Consider the following 23,283-nt stretch of genomic DNA (forward strand, 5'->3'; position numbering starts at 1 on the left):
GGGACCTAGGTAGCATTATTTGTAAAGACACTTTAATTGATTATTAATCTACAACCATCATGGGAAATCTGTGGATAACTATTCTTCCATCCAGATCAGCTCCTTTGTTATTTCACTGATGTCATTTAGTATGATTCCATTTCAAATGATTTCTCCAAGAAATGTTTCTGGAGTGGCAGGAAATGTTTCTTTGTAGCCCCTACCAAATGACTTCTAAAAGTCATTTCAGGTATGAAGTTTGGTGAGTTCCTTATAGATTTTGGATTCTAGCCCTTTATCTGATATGTCACCTGAAAAACAATCCAGTGAAGAGAAGGGGAGAAGACATGAACAGACACTTCTCCAAAGAAGACATCCAGATGGCCAACAGACACATGAAACGATGCTCAATGTCACTTGTCATCAGGAGAATACAAATCAAAATCACACTGAGTTACCACCGCATTCCGGTCAGAGTGGTTAAAATGAGCAAATCAGGAGACTATAGATGCTGGCGAGGATGTGGAGAAATGGGCACCCTCCTACACTGTTGGTGGGAATATAAACTGGTGCAGCCCCTCTGGAAAACAGTGTGGAGGGTCCTCAAAAAATTAATGATAGAACTCCTCTATGACCCAGCAATAGCACTGCTAGGAATTTACTCAAGAGATACAGGAGTGCTGATGCATAGAGGCACATGTACCCCAATGCTCATAGCAGCACTTTCAACAATAGCCAAATCATGGAAAGAGCCTAAATGCCCATCAACTGATGAATGGATAAAGAAGATGTGGTTTATCTATACAATGGAATACTACATGGCAATGAGATAGAATGAAATCTGGCCACTTGTAGCAATGTGGATGGAACTCGAGGGTGTTATGCTATGTGAAATAAGTTAGGCAGAACGGACAGATACTATATGTTTTCACTCATACGTGGAATACGAGAAACTTAACAGAGGACCATGGGGGAGGGGAAGGGGAAAAATAGTTAAGGAGAGGGAGGGAGGCAAGCCATAAGAGACTCTTAAATACTGAGAACAAACTGAGGGCTGATGGGGGTGGGGGAAAGGGGAATATGGGTGATGGGCATGGAGGAGGGCACTTGTTGGGATGAGCACTGGATGTTATATGGAAACCAACTTGACAATAAACTATTTAAAAAAGTCATTTCAAATTTGGAGTTTATCTGTGGATCACAGAATTTGTTCCCTGACCACGTGGGTACTTTTATCCACTTGGGACTGCATTTCATTGGGGTTGCAGGAGAACAAATATTTCTTGGGAGGTACTTTGTGTAGATGTGTCAACCTATGAAGCATTGTGTTATTCACTTTCCCTGTGGTCTGATAGTCTCCCATATATTGGCATGGTGTGCTTTACATTTAATTGAAGTAATTAGCATTTGTGGAAACATTCCTTATTAGAAATGTTCCCCATGACCACTCTACCTAAAATGTCTCCCAACCACTGTAATCAGTATTTCCTTCCCTTGCTTTATCTCTGTTTACATAACTTTTCACTAATTAACAAGTATGTTTTATTTTTTATGATGTGTTTTCTTCTCCTAGAATATAAGCTTGATAAGAGCTGGGACCGTGACTGTTTATTTCTCTAGTAGTGTTCACTAAGTATTGTTGAAAAAAATAAAGGAATGAATCAACAGTGTTCTGGCAATGGGGCCTCCAAATTGATTGTGTTTTCTCCCTTTCTTCCCTCTTTTATTTTCATGGAATTTTGCTACACCAGGAAGCATCTTTTAGGAAAAAGAAATATTATTGGCACCAGGAATCATTTTGCCCGTGATTTAATAGTCTCATTTTCCCCCAATGTAGTTAGCATGCATGTTATCCATTTACCTCAGATATTAACAGCATATAATCCATAAAATATTCCGTTTGTAGCAAAACAATGTCCACTAATTTGTGATATAATTAAGGACCATCAGGAATGTCTGGTAATGCTGAAGGCAAGTGTTTCTGTGGCTTATAGGGAACTAGTTGAGAGACAGTTCTCATGCGCTTTCTATTTGAGGACATTGTGATGGGTACACAGCAATACAGGTATACAGGTAGGTATACAGAAAAAACAGAGGCATTTTCTGCCTTCTGAGATTTTACAAACTATTTAGTGTAAGAATGATAATGTGATAAGAGGGATGCAAAATACAAAATAGATGCAAAATGCAATTTGAATAATATTACCTTGGACTATACATATTATATATGTATATAATATGTATATATATAATACTATTTTGTACTATGTATTATATATGCATATATATGTATGTGTATATATATAGTATATATAGTAATATATATATATATATATATATAGTAAAACCTTGGTTTATGAGCATAATTCGTTCTGGAAACATGCTTATAATCCAAAGCACTTGTATATCAAAGTGAATTTCCCATTAAGAATAATGGAATCTCAGGTGATTTATTCCACAACCCAAAAATATTCACATAAAAATGATTACAATAATGTTATAGAATACAAAATAATAAAGAAAAATAAACAAATTAACTTGCACTTACCTTCATGGCTTGTGTGAGGGAGAGAGAGGAGGCTTATTGTGTAGGACGAGTTTCGCTATCACTATCACTAATGGAATCACTGCTATCTATCAGCTCAATGGGATGTTTTTCTTTTGGTGCAAATTTAATGAGGAACCTATCCAATGATACTTACTTCTGCCTCCTTTTAAGGATTTCGTGGAAACGTGACATTGCTTTGATAATCATCCACAATCCTCCAGAGAGAGGGAAAGAGAGAGAGAAGAACCATTGGCTCAGTTGTGATCATGTGACATTTGATGTCATGTGCTTACTACTTGTATTGGAAGACATCACTTGTTTGTCAAGTTAAAATTTATTAGAAATGTTTGCTCATCTTGTGGAACACTCACAGAACAAGTTACTCACAGCCCAAGGCTTTAAGTATATATATGAGAACTGAATTAGACAGAGTGGCCTAGAATTTCTGGGAAATGAGTTTTAATGTAGACTGGGAAGGCAGTAAAGAAAATAGATGCAATCTTTTGGTGCTTTTCTGTTCTCAAGTCCTAAACTCTTTACCTAACTTTTGATTCTGTTTCCTCTTTATAACATGTGATTTACCCTTTCCTCCTTTATGGACATATAAGTTGTAATGTCCAACTAGCTGCCATGAGAAAACATAAGAGTTGTTACTTTATGTCATATTTTGGCTATAAACAGAATGCTAGTCAGACTGTGTCCCTATTGTTGCTTATTTGCTGTATTGAACTCTTGAGCTGAATACCTTCCGTTTGCCCCTCCAGATTGTCTCTTGATGTTTTCCTATCCTGCTCTGTGTCCTGGTGGGCTGCTGGATAAGAAATGGTTGGGTTCAGCCAGTGGGGAACATAGGAGATGGATATAAGGGAAAACAGTGAGGTTTGAGTATTTGTGCCCCTGGCTCCCTCTCTCTTGGGTTTGTACCTCTCACCAGGCAACTATCTGTACACAGACAGTTCTTTCTGTCTCCTGGTACCATTAACTGGTACCATCCCCTCACCTCTTCAGGTTTAGGGTGATAAGATCTCTGCTTTAAAAAAAATTTTTTTTGGTGTTAATTTTTGAGAGACAGAGAGACAGAGAGACAGAGACTGAGTGCGAGTGAGGGAGGGGCAGAGAGAGACAGAGAGAGAGAGATACAAAATCTGAAGCAGACTCCAGGCTCTAAGCTGTTAGCACAGATTCCTATGCAGGCCTCAAACCCACCAACATTGAGATCATGACCTGAGTTGAAGTTGGGCGTTTAACCCACTGAGCCACCCAGGTGCCTGAGGATCTACCTCCTTTTGATTAGGTATTGTACTATCCTTGTGCTTTCCCTCCATCCTACTCTTAACTTTGTAATTAGTCTCTGTTTTAACTGTTCCTCAAAGTATTTGAAATGCATTTGCCATCAACTTCCTGTTGAGACTCTGACTGATTCACGTTGTCAAGCAGGAAGGGAATCAGAAAGTGAAATTTCTAACTCTCTAATCACATATTTGGCTCCACTGACAACCAGCCCCCATTCTAGGCTGCCATTCCAAAGGTTTTCTTATTTTTTTAAGTTTATTTATTTATTTTTTGAGAGAATTAGAGAGTGTGTGAGCAGAGAGAGAGGGAGAGAGAGGATCCCAAGCAGGCTCTATACTGCTAGTGCACATGAATGGGGCTTGAACTCACCCACCAGGAGTTGTCACCTGAGCTGAAATAAAAAGTTGTATGCTCAGTGGACTAAGGCCCCTAAGTACCTCATACCTTATTATTTTTTTAATGTTTATTTATTTATTTTGAGAGAGAGCGAGCACGTGTGAGCAGGAGGAGGGGCAGAGAGAGAGGAAAGACAGAATCTCAAGCAGGCTCTGTGTTGTCAGTACAGAGCCCAATGCCAGACTCAAACTCGTGTACTGTGAGCCCAGATCAAGAGTTGGACTGCTTAACTGACTGAGCCTTGTAGGTACCCCACCAAAAGTTACCTTATTAACATAGAAAAAACCATTAAGCTCTCATTATTTAGGAAATACCAAGGGTTTTAGGAGGCCTGCCCCAGAAATGGGGATGGGGACAGAGACCAAATATTATATATATATATATATATATATATATATATATATATATATATATATATGTGTGTATATATATATGTGTATATATATGTGTATATATATGTGTATATATATGTGTATATATATATGTGTATATATATGTGTGTGTATATATATGTGTGTATATATGTGTGTGTGTATATATGTGTATATATATATGTGTATGTATATATATAATTATTATTATTATAAGTCACAACATCGCAGAAGACCAAAGCCAACGTGTGTATGCGTGTGTGTGCATGTGTTCATGTGTGCATATGTGCTATATACTGTATGATACTGTAGGAAAGAGGGAAATGTTATCAAGACAGATGTTAAACCAGGTAATTGGCAAGGGAAGAAATCCTTCATCTTTAGGGTGAAACTGAAAAAAACAAAATAGGCAGAAGGGCTGGGATACTCTTGCAATATTGCCTTTGGGTAAGGAATCCCCAAGGCTATTGGTCTCTCATCCCATCTCTTAGGGATGAGGAATCTGAAATACAGATTAAGAAAGCCTAAAAAAGTAGAGTGTTGTCTCGCGTTGGTCATATGTTAAAAGAGCAATCTGAAACTATGCAACCCTATGTACAGAATCCATTGAATTCCTCAAGGAATTTGAGATTGTATTCCAAATTTTGTTGAGCTAATAAGTAAGCTGAGAAAGTTACTCAAACCTAAAGCATTCAGGTTGGTTGGTGTGTTTATTTTTTCCCCAGAACAATACCCCCAGGAGTTAGGAGGTAATTTTAGGAAAGCCTATCATTAGGGAAAAAAGACAGTTGTTTAAACAGTTTCGAATTTTTATATAATCACTGAAGATGAAAATGAAAAAGGAAGTTCTGTTGTCATAGCTCTGTAAGGTCATCATTTTTGAACCCTGTGAAAATCACATGGGACAACTGGAAGAGATGATGTCATCCTTGAATACCTATGTTCTTGACCTAGAGCACTCTCAGACTGATCAGGGAATCAATAGTTGCCAGGAATTGCTCAAAGAAAATTGTAGTGTTTGTAAACATAAAACAGTTTTCTTGGTTTACTTTGACTAATTCCTGGAATACAGTTGTACATATTAGACTGACAAGATACGTCTGTCGCTGATTCAAATGTCACATTGGCACGTTCAGCACTGGGCTTCTGTTTTAATGTTGAAGGGGTAGGCAGCAGACTAGTCTTGATTTGAATCACATAGAATATGGTAAAACCCTAAACATTGATATAAATTTCAAAATGATTTGAAAGAAATCTCTGATATTTAAGGTCTTACCAACATCTAGTAGTGGCTTAAAATTTAACAACGGAATCTTCCTGACCAAATAAAGATTATACCAAATCTGTAATGGAGAAATAAATATGTCTAAAATTTGGCATTCTTTCTGGAAACAAAGAAACATCAAGGCTGAGAAATTGCTAATACATTTCTCTTCTTAAATAAAAGATATACATTTTTAAAATTAAAATGAGAGATGCAATTTACATACCATACTAATTTGCACATTTCCACAATATTTCAATGATAGAACGATGATATGGAGAGAATTATGTGTTTCTATATTCTAATATATTTCATCCTAGCCGTTTTTATTATTAATTTCTGCAGAACAGACATCATCATTTTTAAACATTTGAAGAAAGAATTGCACCAGAGAGACATTTTTGTTTGTTTTGGACAGTTTTATTCAGATAGTATTAGAGATCTTTAACTTACATTTCTGAGATGCAAATGTTAATATTCGATGTTTTACACGTTTCTGTCATTTTTGCAAATAACACAAGAACTCTCTATGTACCTTCTGAAAATGTGCAATATTTTATGCTTAAAAATGACCGGTAAAGAATGCTTATAACTTAACGATAAAAAGGTAAAAAACACAATTAAAAAACGGACAAAAATTTGAATTGACATTTCTCCAAAAACAGCAAATGTCCAACAAGCACAGGAAAAGGTGATCAATATCATTAGTCATTAGGGAAATGTGTATCATAGCCATCATGAGATACCACTTCACATCCACTAGTATAGCCATGAAAAACGTAAAATAACAAGTGTTGGTGAGGATGTGGAGAAATTGGAACTCTCATACCTTGTTGGTGGAAATGTAAAATGGTGCAGCTGCTGTAGAAAACAGTTTGGTAGTTCCTCAGTAAGTTAAACATAGAATTACCATATAAGCCAGCAATTCTACTCCTATCTATCTATACATAATAATAATAACCTGTTAAGACAATAACCTGTATGTGAATGTTCATACCAGCTCTATTCACAATAGGCAAAAGGTGGAAATAACCCCAAAATCCATCAACAGATGAATGGATAGACACATTGTGGTATATCATATAATGGAATATTATTTGGCTAAAAGAAAATGAAGTACGGCTACATGATACAAAATGGATGAAGCTTGAGAACATGCTAAATGAAAGCTGCCAGATGTGAAAGGCCACATATTGCATGGTGCCATTGGTATGAAATATTCTGAAGAGGCAAGTCCACAGAGGCAGAAAGCAAGGTGGTGATTACCTGGGGCCTGAGGGGTGGGATGGTTAGTGGAAATGGGGAGTGAATCAGGGACATGCGGTTTGGTTTGCGGGGTGAAAAATGTTCTGGAACTAGATAGTGGTGATGGTTGCCTAGGACTGTGAATATACTTAGAGATATTTTATTTGTAGCCACTTCAAATGGTTATAATGGTACATGTTATGTTTTGCATAATTTACCAAACAAAAAAAGGAAGGAAAGTTATCCATCTAGTCACAGATTCAGGATAATCTTCTTTTGAGCCAAATATGTATTTATTGAACATAATAAACTTGACTGTTTTTCAGAAGAATCTTTCTGTAATCGGATAAAATGATGCCCTTTGGAGTGAATAACAAATAGCCATTAAGAATGTACATTCATAATGGTTTCGTGCCAGACTTGTGAATTATGTGATTAGAGTTCTCAGTCATAAAGCCAATGAAATTTCATATGCTCAGACATAATGCTGTATTTCAAGTGACAGGTATGGAGTAAGGGTAGATCAGAGACAGGTTTTAGAATTAGGTGGACCCATATTCTAGCTTTTCTAACACCAGATGTGGGACTTCAGGCAGGGTACAGTTATCTCCTGTTTCCGTTTTCTCGCTAGGGAAGTGAGAATAATGACCTGTTTTACTGTAATGTAAGGAGTGAATAAGTACATGTATGAAACATATTTAGCCCTGGACTCAGCATATAGTAAATATTCAATATGGGAGTTATTCCTAAGATAGGCTTTTTGTACTTTTACTAGCGTGATCCTTTTATAAATTTTGTGAGGTGTTCTCGTTCAGTGGGAAGGAAGCTCACTCATCCTGCCTTAGCAGGATTCTAATTGGAAGGGTATCTTTTCATGTGCTGCCTAAATTCTCACACGAAGCCCGTAATTTCGATTAAGTGAAGAGGTCATCAGTTAAAGTGGTCACCTCCCTATTTCCACATCGTCCTTTTCCCACCTCAGCTATTTATGTGTTCTGGAACCCTTTCTGCAGAAGAAAGCCATCTAGCATTTGGCAAAACTCTAGGGCTAGCTCAGTGTGGATCCCTTCACTAAACTCAAGACGAGTAGGACGTGTTATAATGGTAAAGAAAAAGATTATTGCCTATTCGAAGCTTACAAAGAAAGCAGGAAGGAAGGGGGGGAAAAAAGGGAGAGAGAGGGAGAAGGAGAAGGAGAGAGGGTGGGAGAGGGAGAGAGGATGAGCCATGGAAAGCTTCCCTTGTTTCTTTAAGCAAGCTTGCATTACTGATTTCAAATTGGCTCAAGGACCCAAACTGCGGGGCAGTGTGGGTCACCCTTGCTCTGATATTCAGCCATTCAGCCAATTGCATAAAAGAAGCTGCCATAAAAACTCAAAGGAAATCCTGACTTGCAAAGCAAAAGACACAGGGTGCGCAAAGGATCGTAATTCAAGTGGGAAACCCGCCTGATGGTCCCAACTCAGCGCAAGGCTTTCCACATCTCCCTGACCTCACTCAGCTGTACGGAAGGCAGTCTTGCTAAAGGGTGTAAAGAAAACACTTAAGTGTAAAACTTACTCCCTGATCCTCAAGGAGCTTACAACAGCGCTGGAGAGATTAGCTGTGTAACTAACACTCCAGGGCGGTCAATGAAACGTGACAAACGAGTTGGCAGGGGCCTTGAAGGCAAAGGAATTCACAGTTAAGGATCATTTGGGGCTAGGGGCTTGTCAAGGAAGACTTTAAGAGGTGGGATGTAAGCTAGGCGCTAAGTGACGGGTAGGGTTTTAGGTGGGCGGGAAGGCGTGGCGTTGGGAACTGAAGACTAGGGCCGGCGGGGTACTTCGAGGCTGCGCGCACAGCTTTAAGGCCTAACCCCTCGGGCCAAGGCGCGTGCGCAGCCTAACGCTCGCGCCGGGCGCGCGGCCCGCGGAAAGCTGGCGGGGATCCGCGAGCGCGAGACCCCGCGCGCTAAGGCGGGAAAAGGCTCGCGCATGCGCAGCTCGGAGCGTCGGGCTGGCCAGGATGGGGAAGGGGAGGTGGAGTTTCCAAGAGGGAACTTGACCCGTTAGCAGCTGCGGCCATGGCGGCGCGCTCGCCTCCCTCACCGCTCCCTCCGCCCCCAGCGCGACAGTTGGGTCCCTGGTCCCCACGTGTTGGGCGGGGAGCTGTGATACACGCAGTGCGCAGCGAGGCCTCCGGTCTTGCGAACGCAGTGCGGGCGGGCGTCGTGGACAAAAACGATATATGCTGGCGGGGCGAAGAAGGGTCAGGGGGCCGGCGAGGGCCAGGGGGGGCAGCTCCGGCTCAGGCTCCCTTCCTCAGCTCGCCCATGGGGTCCAAGCGACTAGAGGGCATCTCGGTAGAGGAGGCGATGGTGACCCGGACGCAGCTGCTGGAGGAAGAGCTGAGCAGCCTAAAGGAGGAGCTGGCCCTGTGTCAGGTATCGAGGTGGCCTCCGGCCTTTCCCCTACACAGCGGGGCCGGGGCAGGTCCGGTGGGGAGGCGCGCCCCCTCCCTCTGCCTTCGGCTGCGTCGCAGCGCGGGTTCGGGACCCACCCATCTTGGTCCCGCGGCGCTCCCTCCTGGCTTCCACACCCAGCCCTGCCCGCTGCTTAGTGCTGGGGGGCGTAGCAGCGCCCCGCTCCCGGACCTGGGGCTCCCGCTCCTTCCCGGACAAGCCGGGCAGAGTTCGCCTCGGCGCCCGCGTTTGGTTTTCTGCACTTGGATTCCACGAAAACGTGTAGTCGCACCCTCCCCCGCCTCCCGCCCCCCTGAAGCCCAAGTTCTCGGTTGTGCCTGTTTGTAGTACTTGGAGAGGAGTCGAGTGCCGTCCACGAGTTGCTACGTTGAACGGGAAAGTTTAAACACTTATGTTAAAATAAAATCCGTCGGTGAAAGAGCCTGTTTTTAGTTGTCAAATCCACACTTGTTCTGAAGTCAAGTTAAACTTAAGTTGTAAACACAGACCAGTAATTTTAAAGAAGTCTTGGGGCGGGAACTTCCACACATAATAGATGATGCTTGGTGTTTATTAATCAGTTATACTAATTCGATAGTCTTTGAAAGAGAAATTTGAATTTCAGGTCATGTTGCCAGCGAAAAGCAATTCTAAATCAATTATGTTAAATTATTTGCCTGTTATTTGTAGAGTTATTAAAGATGGCTTGGCTGTCCTCATGTTCAAAGAGATTTGATTTTACTTTAGTTTTGCATCCTTACCACCACCTCTTTTCCGATTTTACCGGAAACTTTAGACAGGGTTGGGAGATATAAATGCTGCGGATTCACCCAACAATAGATCTTTGAGTCACTCTGTCTTCAAGATAGAACCAGTTAGGAATTACTAAAAACCAAGGTAACTATGAACGGTGTCATCAGTTTAGATTAGTAAAAATTCATGAAATTGCTTCTTTCTCATAGTTTGTTCCATTGGATTCGTTTGCCCCTTTTGTAGGTCCTTGCTGATGAAGTGAAGGCTGTAAAGACAGGACAGTCTTCTTCAAATTGAATATACATTTGCTTAAACAAGTTGGGGAAATACTATTTGCTTTTTTTCATTTTCTCATTTTCTGTTCTTCACTGCATAAGAAGCAAAGTTTGTTCGAACAAATAGGAGACACCAGTGAATTAAGCATTTTGTCATTTACATACTTCACCTTTGGATAGTTTAAAGATGTTAACCCATGGTAAAGACTCTTGTTACTTTGACAGGTCCTAACCTAAGATGCTATTTGCCCATACCTTCTGCACTCTCCCCCTTCCCTCTCTATATATGCCATAGTTATAGCTGGCTAAGGAGCTGAAATACTTTTTATAACTGACTTGATTAAGGAACTCACTCTATTGGAAATAGCCCAAAGACCCTCACCCTAAATCCGTTCCGTATTCTTTAAAATTTTAATTTAATGTTTATTTTTGAGAGAGTCAGAGAGAGACAGAGTGTGAGTTGGGGAGGGGCAGAGAGAGAAGGAGCCACAGAATCCAGGAGGCAGTATCCAGGTTCTGAGCTGTCAGCAGGGAGCCCCACACAGGGCTGGAACCCACAAATCCCACAAACCAGGAGATGATGACCTGAGCTGAAGTCAGAGGTTAGCCATCTGAGCCACCCAGGTGCCCCTCCATTCCCTGTTCTTTAAAAAATGTAGCTTCAACTATGGTGTTGGCCCTTGTGACCTTGGGCAAATATGGATTAGGAAGATAATTAAAGTGGCTCTAGGCATTGTAGATGCCCAGATGTAAGAATAGAGATGGTGATAATTAGGGTAGAGTGATGGTTCCTGAGATTTTTGTAATATTGTCCCTGTGAGATGATCATTGGCATTCCAGTAATGTGAGATGAGATTGGGAGTATCCCATTCAAAACTGTGGTCAAACCACACTCCTGGTCTTGGGAGAAATAATAATTGAATTTCCAGTTGTTTTATAAAAAAGTGTTTAATTAAAATTCACTTTTACACCTTTTGATTTGTTCTACTTCTTTAGCTAAAATCACATTACCCAAGGATACATAGTATTAACCCTGTTTTTCAAACACTTTCAAAATTGCAACCCAAAATAAATTCATTTTCACCTTAACATAGTGTACACAACATACACATACCTAGAATTTCAGAAGGAATATTTACCCCAATTGTTTACTGTGAATACTGATTTTTCTTTTAAATTACACTTTTTAAAGAAAATACTGCTCAGATCTACTAAATTAATTTGACACACTAATGGCTGGATTGTACAGTTTGGGGAAAAAGAATCCTACAAATTCGTTGCTGGTCATAAATAGTACCTTCATATAGGTTAGTTGGTTCTTTTTATACAGCTTATAGGAATTCAATTATATGTACTTGGTGGAGAAAAAGAAAATTTGAGTGGTTCCATATAACATTCCACCCCATTGGAATTACTCAGAATAAGCATGTGTAAGAAGGCTATCTGAGTTTCAAATGTTTCTCATCCAACTCTATGTGATTATAATGTTAAAAGTTTTTTTTTTTCATATGCTCCAGATTAGCAAACAGCATACATACAGTGCTTAGCTAAAGAAAACATGATTAATGTGGAGAGGAAAGCTGTCTGTATTGGATTTACTGAGGATGAGACATTAGCTTTCCAATGTAGCTTTTTTCTAATGAAATTTCAAGGGTGCTTCAAAGGACAATTTTAAGTTTGTGACATTTATGCCTTGTCTATTGATTTAGAGCCCACCTTTCCTGTAGTCTTAATTTTAATTATATTTCAAGAATGTGTTCTACTTGTAAGGAGAATGTGTTCAATTTGCAGTTCAGTATATTGCAAGTACGTGTATATATACATTTATCAGCACTTGTAGAATACCAGAAGAGAAAAAGTAATGTTATGTATATATGATATATACACACAGACATATATTTGATTGTGACATATATATGTATATCTCAAAGCTTATTTCCTTTTTCAGTAGCATCCAAAAATTATCATTATCATTATCAATGATATCAAATCATTAAACCTGTAAGCCCAATTTCAGGTAAAAAATTATTTAGGGCATTTAAATAATATATATGTTGATACCTGGCTGGTTTAGTCGGTAGAGCATATGACTTTTGATCTCCAGCTTGTGAGTTCAAGCCCCACGTTAGATGCAGGCTTTACTAAAAAATAATAATAATAATAATAAAGAAATAAATATACGTTTATTACTATAACTTTAATGATGAAACTAAGTTTGATGAAACGTGATGTTGGAATTGAGAGTATAGAGAACTCAGCCAGTTATGTTTTTGTTAGATTTTTAGGTGTTTTGAAAACTTGTCCAGTCATTCATAAAGAAAAAAATATTTGAGAACCTACTGTTCTCAAATTAGAATCCTTACCAGTGTTAGTAGTTGTATTTTAGTATATGAATCTTTTTGTGCAATTCTTTTTCATAACAATAATTTATTGAGAGACTACTTTGTAATTAGATTTACTCCATTGTTTTCCCTGGATTCATTCAGACAGGCAGGAAATAGTTTTCATGTATATTGAATTCATTCCTCCAGTAGAGGCCAACTGAGGGCATGTTATGTTGCCAGACACTCAACTAGTGCTGGGAGAGTATGTACCCAGTGAAAAAGACAATTTTGGATGTCTGTGTCTTTAAAGTTGGTATTATTTCCATGTCAGCTGATAAATGAAAGTCAAAACCAATCCACTGGTAAGATAATTTAGACTCAAATCTCTAAGCATTTAGTCAACTCTTTCATAGGCTGAATTTAATAAACTTTATCAGGAGTAGGATTTTTAAATTGAAATTATTTTTAAAAGTTTATTTATTTCTTTGAGTAATCTCTGTACCCAAAGTGAGGCTTGAACTTCTAACCCCAAGATCAAGAGTCTCATGTACTTCTGCCTGAACCAGCCAGGTACCTCTAATTTAAATTTTAAATTACATGATTCTGTGTCAGAGTTATGGAGTAAGAATAAATAATTTATAAGTTTTTAAAGGTTTTAATTTTAATTGTTTTAAATGTTTATTTTGAATGAGAGAGAGAGAGAGAGAACATGATTCAGGGAGGGGCAAAGAGAGGAGAGAGGATCCGAAGCAGGCTCTGTGCTGACAGTAGAAAGTCCAGTGCCAGAACTCGCACTCATGAACTGCAAAATCATAACCTGAGCTGAAGTCAGACACTTAACTGACTGACCCACCCAGGTGCCCCTATATTTTTAATTTTTTTTAAAAGGACATCTGTATGTGCCCAAATGAAGGGAAACTATAGGAAAATCTAAAGAGGATAGATTGGCAGTAGTTTACTGTTTTAATAATGTCTGGAATAGTTTGAAAATTAGTTTTCTGTTTTTAGGGCAGCGCTTTATTCTTGCACACAAATTAGTAATTTTAGTAACTTTTTAGTAATTTAAGGTATAATCCATATGGAATATTGTATAGCATTAAATAACGGAAAAACTTGGGGCACCTGGGTGGCTCATTCAGTTAATTGTCTGACTCTTGATTTCAGCTCAGGTTATGATCTCATGGTTTGTGAGATTGAGCCCCACGTTGCGCTCTGTGCTGACAGTGTGGAGCCTGTTTGGGATTCGCTCTCTCTCTTTCCCTCTCTGTCCCCTCCCTTGCTTGCTCTCTCTCAAAATAAGTAAATAAACATTTAGATAAATAAATAAATAACTGAAACACTCACAAAACTAATACGGTAGTCTCACAATCTATTCTTCATAGCATTTTATTACTTACAAAAGAACTTGCTTTTTTTTTCTAATCAAATATCACTTATACATTTGATTGTTTTTAGGTGACAAAGGGAACTTGAATACCGTTGCTTACCATAAATTAAAAAATATAATAACAAGTTTAGAAATTTGGAAAGTAGAAAAAAGAAAGGAGAATTTGTTGTTACTTTCTATTTGGTGTGGATTGAAGAGGAGATGTGAAACAACCATTAACTAACACAATGGGAAAATCAGAAAAGAGGGGAAAAATGTATAAATTAAAATGGAAAGATTTTTTTCATCAGATAGTTTTTGATTTTTTGCTATATCCCTTCAACTGTGCTAGAGATAAATCCTTTGTTATTAAGTCATACTTATTTAACTGGAAATAACTAATTTTATAAATGTTGAAAACCTACTTTTTTACAGTTTTACTTAATATTAACCTTTATTGCTTAATATTTTAGTTAGAAAAGTTTAGGTGAAAATACATGTAATTCTTCCCTATTTGTTTTAAAGTGAGCTGTAAGATAAATTTATAGATAATATTGGTTTCAAGGGATTTTGTAATTTCCTTAACATACCTCTTCAAAAGAGGTATTAGGGGCTCCTGGATGGCTCAGTTGGTTAAGTGTCTGACTTGGGCTCAGATCGCGATCTCACCGTTTGTGGGTTAGAGCCCAGTGTCAGGCTCTGTGCTGGCAACTTGGACCCTGGAGCCTGCTTCAGATGCTCTGTCTCGCCTTTTTCTGCCCCTACCCCACTCGTGTTCTGCTTCTTTCTCAAAAATAAATATAAAAAACATTAAACAAAATAAAAAATAGAGATATTAGAGTATATTATGTTGCATAGGTTATTTTTTCTTACCTTCACTACCTTTCAGGCAGTTTACGACATGTGATTTATATACTGACATTTCTTGTTTTTAACTAAAATCATTTCCTTCCCTCCTTCCTTCTCCCTCCCTTCCTTCCATCCTGCCTTCCATCCTGCCTTCCTTTAAGTTTAGTTACTTATTTTGAGTTGGGGGGAGGGGCAGAGAGAGACACAGAGAGAAAGAATTCCTCACAGGTCTGCGCTATCAGTGTGGGGCTCCATCTTACCAACCATGAGATCATGACCTGAGCTGAAATCAAGTTAACCAGCGGAGTTAATTAGGTGCCCCAATTTAAATCATTTTAATATCCAAATTCTAAATTCTTGATTCTAAAGGGATAAAGTAAAGCATGATATATATAAGACTGTTTAGGTAAGGCAGTACTCTCTTGTATTCAGACTGTCAAAAGTTCTTTAAAAACAAGTAAGTAAAGTAGATAAAAGATTTGAGCATTAAAAAATGAAAACAAAAATTTTATAAGAAAGCATAGGTAGATACTTTTTTTTTTTTAAATTTTAGAGTGCACGTGTGGATGTGCAAACAGGGAGAGGGACACAGAGAGAAAGAGAATCCCAAGCAGGCTCCACGCACAGCACAGACCCTCATGTGGGGCTTGATCCCATGACCCTGAGACCATGACCCAAGCCAAATTCAAGAGTCAGGTGCTCAGCTAACTGAGCCACCCAGGCGGTCCATAGGTAGATATATTTCTAATCTCTGAGTAGAGAAGGCTGATTAGGAAAATTGGTACATGAAATTGATAAGCCATAATGAAAAAGATGGATAAAATTGAATAGATAAAACTAATAACTTACCCTTTTTAAAAATGCTTCATCATAAATATACAGCAACATACTAGGAGAAAAATTGTAACATATTTGGTAGACATAAATCTAATTTTAAGATTTCCAGCAATAGTTCATATTCTGCTGGCAGAACGTAGTTATATATCCCATAGGGAAGAGGGGCCTGTCTTTTACTTTTTTTAATTGGGCAGCAAAAAGCCAAATGGTTTCTGTTACTAACAGGAAGGAGAGAATGGATGAAGGACACAGACACAAATGACACAGACACAAATGAAAATACCTGCCACACAAGTAAACCCAACCAATCAACCAACCAAATATAGTATTATAAAATGAAATGTGTTGTGAAAAAAATTAATCAGAGCAAAGGGTTATCAGAGACTTATGGTCTGGGTGGCTATAAATACAGTAGTCAAGGAAGATTTCTTTTGAGGTGATATTTAAGCAAAGATGTGAATGAATGAAGTGAGGAAATAATGTACGTGGAAATCTGATGGATGATACATGTGAAAAGGCCCTGGTACAAGTGGAGCAAGAAGACTAGTATAAGTAATGAATGAGAAGAGTGATAGATGAGGTTGAAGAGGTGTGTATGGGGCCAGATAATGTGGGGTCTTATAGCCTTGATACAGAGTTTGGATTATTTTCCTAATCTGATGGGAGTGCACTGGAGGACTTTTGAGCTGCAGGGAGGCGAGGCCACCATCATGGAGAAGGCAAGAGAAGGGGTTGACCTGGACTAGGAGGATGGTGGTGGAGGTGGTGAGAAGAGGTTAGAATGGGATATATTTTGTAGGTAATAGGATTTGCTGATAGTTTGGATAGGAAATGTGAGGAAAAGAGAGCAACCAGAATTGACTTGTAGGTATTAGGCCTCTGAAGAAATGACTAGATGGTGATGTCATTTTCTGAGATGCATATGAGTGGGTTTGTGAAAGCGTAGGAAATCAGAAAGGTTATTTTGGATAAGTTAAATCTGAGATACCTATTAGGTATTCAAGTGGAATTACTGAGTAGGCAGTTAGAAATTGGAGTCTGTACCTAGGGGTAGACAAAGTGGCTAAGGCCGGAAAATGTGGAATTCCTCAGTGTAGAATTGATAAATAAAACCATGGGACTATGAGGTCCCCTAGAGCAATGGTTCTTATTTAACCCTGCGTGCACAGAATCACCTGAGGAACTTTTAAAAAATACCTGGTGCTCGAACCTTACCTGAAACCAATTAAATCAGAATCTCCAGGTCATCACTATTTTTAAAAACTTCCCCCAAAGTGGTTCCTAAGTCAACAGTAGTTGATAACAACTGACATAGGCATTAAGGACTAAAACTGCTCATTTTCTATGGGATTTGGCTACATAGGGGACCTTAAAAAAGGATTTTTTTTTTTTGTTAAATAGTTTATTGTCAGGTTGGTTTTCATATAATACCCAGTGCTCATCCCAACAAGTGCCCTCCCCCATGCCCATGACCCCCCTTCCCCTCTCCCCCACTCCCATCCGCCCTCAGTTTGTTCTCAGCAGTCAAGAGTCTCTCATGGTTTGCCTCCCTCCCTTTCCCCAACTATTTTTCCCCTTCTCCCGCATGGTCCTCCATTAACTTCCTCCTAATCCACCTATATGTGCAAACATATGGTGTTTGTCCTTCTCTGCCTGACTTATTTTGCTCAGCATAACACCCTCTAATTCCATTCTTGAATTTAACATCATAGTGGGGAATTTAACATCTGACTGGAGGAAGTAATAGAGTGAATGAGGTGAGGAAGTGGAGACTGTGTTCCTAGGCAACTCTTCCAAGGAATTTTGCTGAAAGATGGAGCTGTAAATAGAGAGCAATTCCTTTTAGAGCAAAATAACTAATATTTAGCATTCCAGCATTTATACCCTAAAGTGTGGGTGGTAGTAGTAGTCAGAGTGAATGTGGGTTACCAGTGTAAGAACTTTTTAAAATAAAGCTACCTGTTACACTTTTCAAGAGTCTGTTTTATAATTATAGAACTAGGGATCAAGAAACTGTTTTCATTTTAAAATTTAATGTAGTGTCTTATCTTCTCTGATAGAGCTACAAAGCAATGTATTAAAAATGTTTTTTGTTTCTTTAAGGCTGATAAAGAATTTGTATGGTCGTTGTGGAAACGTCTCCAGGTGACAAACCCAGATCTCACACAAGCAGTCAGTTTGGTTGTGGAAAGGTGAGCTCCCAAGTTATTTTTTCATGAGTATTTGGTTTGTTGAATTTGTTTTGCTTTATTATTAAAACTTGACATTAAGCCCCTAAAGAGATTTTATTTCCAAATGAATGTGAGGCATGATATTAATTATTATTGAACTTATTTTGAGGGGTGCCAGTTACTAAATATAAATAGGCATGTCTCCTGCTTATATTCTGATGTATTTGGGAGGTTTGCAGGTAAGAGATAAAAGTATGAGCTAGACACTGTGTGTGTGTGTGTGTGTGTCTGTTTATATGTATGTTGAGCTACTATATATAGTGTAACTTTAAAAATTGGAGAAGTACCTGTTATTTGGCTTTTTACTCTGAAACCGCCTCTGTTGACAACTTTGTAGACATGATCCTCCCTAGACATGGCTCACTTTTCCTCGAAGGTAATTGCAGTGTATACCTGAAAGCCTGGGATGGCTTTGCTGGAATAGAGTAAGTGTTCTGGAACAGGCTGAGGGATTTCACTTAGCACTCTGTATTACCCTGTAGGGAATTCCCATTGATTTAACTATATATCACTGGGCCTCTCCTTGATCATTGGAAATAGTGGAGTGATGCTGGGTACTCCTTACTAAGCATTTGATGTACAGTAGTCCCATGATGCTTAGCATAGCAATGAAAACAACTTGCTTTCCTTTTTTTTTTTTAAATTTTTTTTTTTAATGTTTTATTTATTTCTAGGAGAGAGAGAGAGAGAGAGAGACAGCGTGAGCAGGGGAGGGTCAGAGAGAGAGGGAGTCACAGACTGAAACAAGCTCCAGGCTCTGAGCTGGCTGTCAGCACAGAGCCCGACGCGGGGCTCGAACCCACGAACCGCGAGATCATGACCTAAGCGAAAGTCGGACGCTTAACCGACTAAGCCACCCAGGCGCCCCAACAACTTGCTTTCCTATTAAACAGGTTTCAGTACATTTTCTAAGTGAGAAGCTAAGCATATGGATGCATGCCTTTTTGGAATCATGATTTTTTTCTTTATTGGAATCATGATTATACAATTTGAATATCATTTTTTGGTAACTTGACCTTTGGTATGTCTGGCCCTAGGATCATTCCAGTATCTGGAATTTGACTTTCAAAAATCTGTGCTAGATACCTATGTACAGTTTTACAATCCTCAGTTATTGTGAACTCTTAAAGTAGTATATTCACTTTCTCTTCATGTTATTTACATGTCTTATTCATCAACCCGTTTTTCCCTTTTGATGATCAGAATTAGGCCTTTTGTTGAAGTACCCTTGTTACTTCCTTGAGATGAAATGTGATCACTCTCAGTTGCATTCTGTTTTCTAGCCAAAAAAGCCTTCTAGAAGAAACATTCTTGGGATTTCAGTAGTCATTTCTGTAATGTTTTCATTATCTTCCTCTCATTTTATTTGTATATTCCAACTTTCTAATTTGTTATTTTTTTAAACTCGCTAAAACTGTCTTTAATTTTCACTTTCCTCTTGGTTGAAAGAGAAACAAATATTAAAATATTGTTGAGTTATCTTTCACATCTTTTTAGCTTTCTACTTTTCAATATACATAACACACATATAAAAGTATACATACACACTTTGTAAATAAATGCACATATATTTTGTGAGTATGTACTCAAAAGCCCTATGCTGATAAGATATATAATGGAAAATTTTGGAGATTATTACTTTACAGCCATGATTCTCAAAATTTTCGTGTGCATAAGCTATACCTAGTGAATTTTTTAAAATGCCCATCTCTGGGACTTTCCTCACTGAATCTCTAGGGATGAGGCCCAGAAGTCTTAAAAATTTTTTTTTATTTAATTACTTTGAGAGAGACAGAGACAGCATGAGCAGGGGAGAGGCAGAGAGATGGGGAGAGAGAGAGAGAAGCAGGCTCTGCATGGTCAGTAATAGACACCAACGCAGGGCTTGAATGTAAAACCGTGAGATCATGACCTGAGCTGAAACTAAGAGTTGGATGCTTAAACAACTGAGCCAGCCAGGTGCCCCTAGAAGTCCTTTAAAAACAGCTTTCCAGATAATTCTGATGTTGTAGTCCATAGGTCATACTATGAGATACTTTGGAATTTGAGTTGACTTTTGAAACTGGAAACCTGTAAGAGGCATTTATAACTTTATAAATATGTGAACATTCATTTCCTAGAGAACCAGGTAGTATGTTTTGACCTGTGAAAAAGGAAGAATGTTATACCATTGAATCTTTATTTTTCAAAAACGAATATTCTCAATATCAAAGTCAAATACACTGTTTTTGTGTAGTCCATTAGTTACCCAACTAATGTTACCTTTAAGTCTGTCTAATGTCTGTGCCTTGATCTTCCTAGACAACATTTTTCCCCTTGGAATTTCTAATTGCCCTTCTTTTCTGCTTTGTCTTATCATGAAGAATGTCTGTATTTGTATAACAGCCTAAGACATTCTTTCTTGAGCCTGTTGGCTTATGGTATGAATTTGGACTAGTTGCTTTCTAAACCTACTCATAGCTATCGTCCTAGAATTTCTTTTCATTGTACTCTTGGACTAGTTCCACAGTTCCTGGCATCCCACGTCTTTCTTTTTCTTCTTTTTGGGTTACATTTTCAAAATTGTTTCTCAGAAACGATGCACAAGTGCTCCACTTTCTGATTCCTTACATGCCTGAAAATGTCTTTCTTTTGTCCTTGTTCTTGATTGATAGTTCAGCTGGACATGTAACTTTATGTCCACATAATTTCCTTCAGGTTTTTGAAAGTTTAGCTCTGTTACCTTCTTTTAGCATGTAGAGGTGCTACCAAGTGTATGTGTGATCCAGTGCAAGTATGATTCTTTTTTCTAGGTAGCTTGCTTAAATTAAACTTTTAAGGGGCTCCTGGGTGGCTCAGTCAGTTAAGCGTCTGATTTCAGCTCAGGTCATGATTTTACAGTTTGTGGGTTCGAGCCCCGCGTTGGGCTCTGTGCTGACAGCTCAGAGCCTGGAGCCTGCTTCAGATTCTGTGTCTCCCTCTCTCTCTGCCCTTCCCCCACTCATGCTCTCTTTCTCTCTGTCTCAATAATAACCATTAAAAAAATTTAAACTTTTAAGGTTGCCTCCTTATATATAACATTGTAAAATTTCACCATGATGTATTAATTAGGGTTTTTAAAAAATCCAACTTTCTCAGTCTTTGGTGGGCCCTTTCAGACTTAGTACTTAAGATTTTCTTTTGATTAAGGAAAGTAGTTTGTAGCCATTTGCTGTAGGCAAATGCTGCAAGTGAGTAAGAAACTCAGCTTTTTTATAAATGGTTCCTTTATTAGTCTTCTTGACTCCTGTGGGATTCTGTTATCTGTATTTGCTAATTGGGTACTTAGAACTTCTTTGGGTATCTTCGAAAAAAAGCAGCTTCCTCTCACTGTAGGCATCATTTAGGTTTTGATTTTGATTTTTCTTCTCTGGGTTTGTGAGCACATTGTCTTTCAAATGTTTCTCACATTTATGGTCAATTTTGGCCCCTTTTCTTATTTTTCATGCTGATAGGTATTTATTCAAGGCAATGTGATCTGTGGAAGTCAATATCATCTTCAAGTTAATCATCTTTAAAAAGAAGTACAGTATCATTTTTACTGGTTACAATGTATTCTATTATTTTGATACAACATATTTATATTTAACTGGTATCTTGTTTTGGTACATTAAGGTTATTGTATTTTTAGAAAGTTGTATGATCATGCTGTGATGAATGGCCTTCTGGATAAATCTTTGCCTGTCTTGTTAGTTTCAAGTAGTGCTGCTATTGTCAGAGTGGATGCAGGCTGGGATTGCTAACCATACTGAAGTAAATAGGTTAATCCTGCTTGATTAAAGAATTATATTGCTCCAAATGTCAATCCCCTTTTGGAAAAAATGCCTATATGTAATCCTTTTCTTTCTTTCTTTCTTTCTTTCTTTCTTTCTTTCTTTCTTTCTTTCTTTCTTTCTTTCTTTCTTTCTTTCTTTCTTTCTTTCTTTTCTTCTTCTTTTTTTTTTTTTTAACTTTTTGACACTTTATTATAATTTCCTGGTAAGTTTTTTGGTAGGATGTTGGGTATAGGGATACCTTGGAGATGTTGTGGGTTTGGTTCCAGACCATTACAATAAAATGATTATTGCAATAAAGCATGTCAAAGAAGTTTTTGGTTTTCCAGTGCTTATAAAAGTTATGTTTACACTATAGTATGCAACAGCATTGTGTCTAAAAAATAATGTACATACCTTAATTTAAAATACTTTATTGGTTCAAAAAAACCACTTTATTCCTAAAAAATGCCAACTATCATCTGAGCTTTCATTGAGTTGTAATCTTTTTGCTCATGTAAAGTCTTGCCTTGGTGTTGTGGCTGTTGACTGATCAGAGTGGTAGTTGCTGAATGAAGGTTGGGTGGCAATTTCTTAAAATAAGACAACAATAAAGTTTGCCACATCAATTGACTCTTTCTTTCTAAAAGATTTCTCTGTAGCATGCAATGCTGTTTGATATCATTTTACCCACAGAATTTCTTTCAGAATTGGAGTCAATCCTTTCAATCCCTGCTGCTGCTTTGTAAACTAAGTTGACGAAAGACTCTAAATCCTTTGTTGACATTTCAACAGTCTTATGGCATCTTCACCAGGAACCACTCAAGAAAGTACTTTCTTTGTTCATCCATTAGAAGCAACTTCTTATCTGTTAAAGTGTTAATTATGCGATTACAGCAGTTCAATCATATCTTCAGCCTCCACTCCTAATTCTAGTTCTGTTACTGTTTCTACCACACCTGCAATTATTTCCTCCACAAAAGTCTTGAATCCCTCAAAATCATCCATAAGGTTTGGAATCAACTTCCTCCAGACTTCTGGTAATGTTGATATCCTGACCTCTTTCCATGAATCTTGACTGCTCTTAATGGCATGTAGAATGGTCAATCCTTTCCAGAAGCTTTCAATTGATTTTGTTCAGATCCATCAGAAGAACCATGTTCAGTGACAGCTGAAAGTCAAAATGACTCCTTGATGAGCGGGCTGCAGAATGAATGTTGTGTTGGCAGGCATGAAAACATTGTATGTCTGCATTGGAGCTCTTGGGTAGCCAGGTGGAGTTGTCAATGAGCTGAACTATTTTGAATTTTTTTAAATGTTTTCTTTCTTTCTTTTTTTA

At 38.2% G+C, this 23,283-nt stretch overlaps 1 protein-coding gene across 2 annotated transcripts in view; it reads left to right on the forward strand.

Moving 5' to 3' along the window:
- Positions 1-9,088: 9,088 nt before the first annotated feature.
- The window catches only part of CNTLN (centlein), a 283,942-nt gene continuing 269,747 nt past the window's right edge, over positions 9,089-23,283 (forward strand). For both annotated transcript variants that reach the window (XM_077765063.1, XM_077765065.1), the window contains exons 1-2: positions 9,089-9,521; positions 18,047-18,135. In XM_077765063.1, the coding sequence (XP_077621189.1) occupies positions 9,162-9,521; positions 18,047-18,135 (449 nt within the window). In that variant the 5' untranslated portion in view covers positions 9,089-9,161. The remainder of the gene's footprint in view (positions 9,522-18,046; positions 18,136-23,283) is intronic.

The sequence above is a fragment of the Crocuta crocuta genome, unplaced genomic scaffold (assembly GCF_008692635.1).
Source record: "Crocuta crocuta isolate KB4526 unplaced genomic scaffold, BGI_CrCroc_1.0 scaffold687, whole genome shotgun sequence".
NCBI classification, from domain to species: domain Eukaryota; kingdom Metazoa; phylum Chordata; class Mammalia; order Carnivora; family Hyaenidae; genus Crocuta; species Crocuta crocuta.